The following is a 4,397-nucleotide window of genomic DNA, read 5'->3' on the forward strand; positions in this document are numbered from 1 at the left end:
TTAAATTCACAGTTACGTAGATTCTTCAAAAAAAGCACAAATTTCGTTAAGGTCGGGTTCGTTTCCGCGCATTTGCTCCTGTAAATCACATATCTGGCACATAACAACGCACAATTTAAAAAAAGTTTACTTGGCAAATCAGAATGCATTCCAAAAAGTCTTCTCATCCAAATCAGTGGAGGCATGTAAGCACAAAGGTAAACCCTGCTGACGAAGCGTCACGTGGACTTGGTGTGAACAAATTTCTAAGATCTAGCCGATGGCTCAGTGGACCCCAGTTTCTTTGGGAAAGAGAAGATACATGGCCCTCTTCCCCCGACCTGTCCAACGTGCCGATCGAGTTTCTTCAAATAAAGAATGAAGCTCAAACTGTTTGTCTCGTCGCCAACGAATCTCCAACTGATCGACTTATTGCCAAGTACTCGTCCTGGAATCGGCTAAAGAAGGCTGTCGGATGGATGCTCCGATACAAGTCGATGTTGCCAGCCAATAGGTTTCCGTCGAAGTGCAGGGTGCTGACTGGTCAATTAACTGTCGTCGAACTCAAAGCTGCTGAGCTTGGTATCGTGAAGTACGTGCAGGGGCGCAGTTTCCCAGACGTCATTGCTACAGTGTCAAAGGCAAAGGACGGAACTGTTTGTTTGCCAAAGAAGAAGAGAGCTTTGGGAAAGCTCAACCCAATTCTTGTTGATGGAATTCTAAGGGTTGGCGGAAGGCTGGAGCGTGCATTAATCGACTTCGACGTGAAACATCCGATCATCCTTCCGAACGACCATCGAGTTACAGACCTGGTGATAATGCAGCAGCATGATGAGGTTGGTCATGCTGGAATGGGACACACCTGGTCGTCCCTTAGACAACGCTACTGGATTGTCAAAGGAGGTGTGGCGGTTCGACGCGTGCTGGGCAAGTGTCTCTCTTGGCGACGACGAAACGGTTTCTTGGGGAAGCAGATGATGGCAGACCTTCCTGCTGCGAGGCTGCAGGCCAACAAGCCACCATTTTCAGTGGTGGGTGTCGACTACTTCGGACCCTTCCTTGTGAAGCAAGGGCGAAGTGAGGTAAAGAGGTACGGTTGCATCTTTACTTGTTTCTCCACCAGGGCCGCACATATCGAGATAGCCCATTCATTGTCGACCGACTCCTTTATTGGAGCCCTTCGACGGTTCATCGGTCGTCGTGGACGTCCAAACCAGATTTTCAGTGACAACGGCACGAATTTCGTCGGAGCCGAGCGTATCCTGCGCGAAGAACTGAAGAAGTGGAATCAACAGCAGATTCACCAATATCTGCAACAACGCGAAATTGCATGGAGTTTTAATCCCCCCACTGCCAGCCACAAGGGTGGGGTATGGGAGCTGTGCGCAAAATTCCTAACGCCCTGCTCTCGGAGCAGACGTTGTCTGATGAGCGATTGTGCACTCTGATGGTAGAGGTCGAGGCAATCCTAAACTCCCGTCCCTTGGTCCCAGTGACGTTCGAGTCCCTTACTCCCAATCATTTACTGCTGCAACGCGCAGCGCCGAATATGCCCCCAGGACTGTTCACGGGGAAGGACTGTTACCATCGAAACCGGTGGCGTCAGGTACAATACCTGGCCAATCAGTTTTGGAGGCTATGGTCTCGCGAGTACCTGCCTACACTCATGCCCAGATCAAAGTGGGCAAGTGGACATTCCAATTTTATGGTCAATGACGTGGTTCTTGTGGCGGATGACAACCAGCCCCGGAGCAAGTGGCTCCTGGGTCGAGTGGTTGAGGTACTTCCTGATCGGAAAGGAGTTGTGCGTCAGGTAATCGTCAAGACTCACACTGGTGCGTTAAGACGCCCAATCGCAAAATTGTGCTTATTGTGCCGCGACGACGCGATGCGTGATTAGTTGCGGGTGAACTGTGTTCGCAATTACTGTCCGATGTTTGTGTGTTGTGTTGAAATGTACTCCTTGGATTCGTACATTGTGGGGGGGTATGTTACATCTTGTTTGCCAGTAATTGCCGATTTCTATGAATGCGCATTTTTCTCTACACTAATGTGTGTTGCAATATCATACGGTCTGTGACGCAATAATAAGAGACCAAGTTTTAAGTGACAACGCAACGTGGTTTTGTCCTTTTTGTGTCCGACAACTGTGCAGCACAGTGCTACGTCATTTCATTCTTGCAAAAGGTTTTTTGTGTTGCGAGGGGACATTTTCTGGTGAGTCTATTTGTACATATGTGTGAAACGACTCAAGAATCAAATAACCGAGATGTGTAAATTGTAATTTTGGCAAATTTAACTGCGATGATTTAGAAGTCAGTTCGCTGAACAGTATAGCTGCCCTTGTTAATGTGATTAAGTTTACACACGGTGTTGACGCTGTCTTTGTACTCACAGTGTCTCTCTTGCATTTGTACACACGTGAAGCGTGTGGTATTCAATCTTCTGTCGCCCAAAATTATCGGTAAGCATTGTGTGTGTTACGTCATAGTGGCGCATTGTAGTTTATGTTGCCTGTTTCGTTTAGGTGTGCGACAGTAACTGCTTGGACCGTCTTTGTGGTCCAGAGTTTCCCGGTTCCCAAATAGTTGGTGAGCCTTATGCTGTAATTATCTACGTGAAGTGTATTGGTTTGACTCATTGCCTTCTGTGTAGAAACCGTGTTCTAAGGGTCCACGTGTCCTATACGTGTCTTTCGTCTCCTCCCGGCGTCTGTACCGTCTATACATCGAATACATTCCATCTTGCGTACGAGTGCGTGCTGCACATTCGATAACAAACATAACATCAACTGAGTGAGCGAGTTCGAGGCCCATTAAAGATACGCGTTTTAACTGCGGGAATTCCGCCTCGTGTGACGTTCCGCGCCAAGAACCGGGGCGCGTTCAACGGACGTTACACTTATGATTCCCTGTTGTAAGCCTTTAACTGCAAATCACGCAAAGGTTTTTTTCCTTATGAATACATGACTTCAGTTGAAAAGTTACAAGAAACTTCATTGCCTCCAATCACAGCTTCAACTATAACCGAAAATGAGTACCAGTTTTGTTAAGACACATGGCGTGACGAAAAAATGCACACCCTGGAAGATTTTTTTGTGTGGTACAATAACCGTGATGTAGTTCCTTTTCTCGATGTTGTTTCTAAGCTTTGCAACTTTTACGAGGAACGTGGTGTTGACGCGTTTAAAGAGGTAATAAGTACAATATTTAATGAGGTCTCTTGCACTGTTTGGAGAAAGATTTAAGGACAAACTCAATCGGGCCAATATAGTTGGAGGTCCAGCAACAGCTTTTCACCGCTACCACGAACAAAATGAAACCAAAATCCGCACTGCGGTACTAAAGCCCGTGTATGTCAAGCAGTAATCGGCTTTGACTGCAATGCTCTTTACCTCTGGGGGATTATGCAACAGATGCCAACTTCTTTTTTCACTGTTTTAAAATACGAAAATGAAACCCAAGGATTCAGTTTGATGCAATCTTCACGTCACGGTACATGGCTCGGGTGTGGCTTGATTGGCGCGCACAAGAATATGGTTTATTTATTCGTCATCAGTTCAACAAGGGAGGCGAAGATCGTCTCGGTCAACGAAATTTACCCGTGGATGGGTACTGCGCAGAAGTCAACAAAGTTTTTCAATTTCACGGCTGCTTTTTTCATGGTTGTGATCGTTGTGGTGTCCATTTCGATTCCCTCGAAAAAGCTACAAAAGCCTGTGAAAAGACAGCTGAACATACAGCATACCTCGGTAGTCTTGGATATAAGGTTGTTGAAATGTGGGAATATGATTGATATGCTTTCCAAAAGCACAATCAGCGAGTGCGTGATTTTGATGGATCACACCCAGTTCCCGGGTTTCGCATCCCAAAAAATACAAATTTTTCACCATGCGAGAAGCATTGCGGAAAGGTGACTTGTTCGGGCTAGTGGAGTGTGACATCATTGCTCCACCTGAAAAAAGAGAGCATTTCAAGGAATTAAGCCCTGTGTTTAAAAATATAGAAGTATCGAGAGCTCATATTGGACAGTATATGCGTGGACATGCAGAGAAGTACGGTGTTTTGAAAACCAAACGAAGGTGCTTAAATGGGAGCATGATGAAGAAGAAAATCTTGCTTGCCATCCCCCTTCTGAGGTGGTACTCAAAACCTTTGGTGATGAAGTTACTGCAGCACGACGTTTGGGTGAGGCCAACCCTGATTAAAAGATCATTGGAGACACGTTTAAACTTTTAGGTAATTTTTTTTTATTTTGATTTTTGAAGTGTATTTGTTTATTGTTAAGTGTGCTTTATTTCCAGGCAATAGCTCCTACGGCAAGATGCTAACGAACAAAAAGTTTCAACGTGATATCTTCTACCAGGAAGCTAAAGGTGCTCGGATGTCAGTTAATAAGCCGAGGTTCCAGCACTTAGA

At 45.8% G+C, this 4,397-nt stretch overlaps 1 protein-coding gene across 1 annotated transcript; it reads left to right on the plus strand.

Annotated features, from left to right (window-relative positions):
- The first annotated feature begins 476 nt into the window (after window positions 1-476).
- On the plus strand, window positions 477-1,427 carry LOC145917803 (uncharacterized). Its single transcript, XM_083003092.1, has one exon. The coding sequence runs from the start codon at window positions 477-479 to the stop codon at window positions 1,425-1,427; it is 951 nt and encodes a 316-aa protein (XP_082859218.1).
- The last annotated feature ends 2,970 nt before the right edge of the window (window positions 1,428-4,397 follow it).

This window comes from Ascidia mentula, chromosome 1, assembly GCF_947561715.1.
Source record: "Ascidia mentula chromosome 1, kaAscMent1.1, whole genome shotgun sequence".
Classification (NCBI taxonomy): domain Eukaryota; kingdom Metazoa; phylum Chordata; class Ascidiacea; order Phlebobranchia; family Ascidiidae; genus Ascidia; species Ascidia mentula.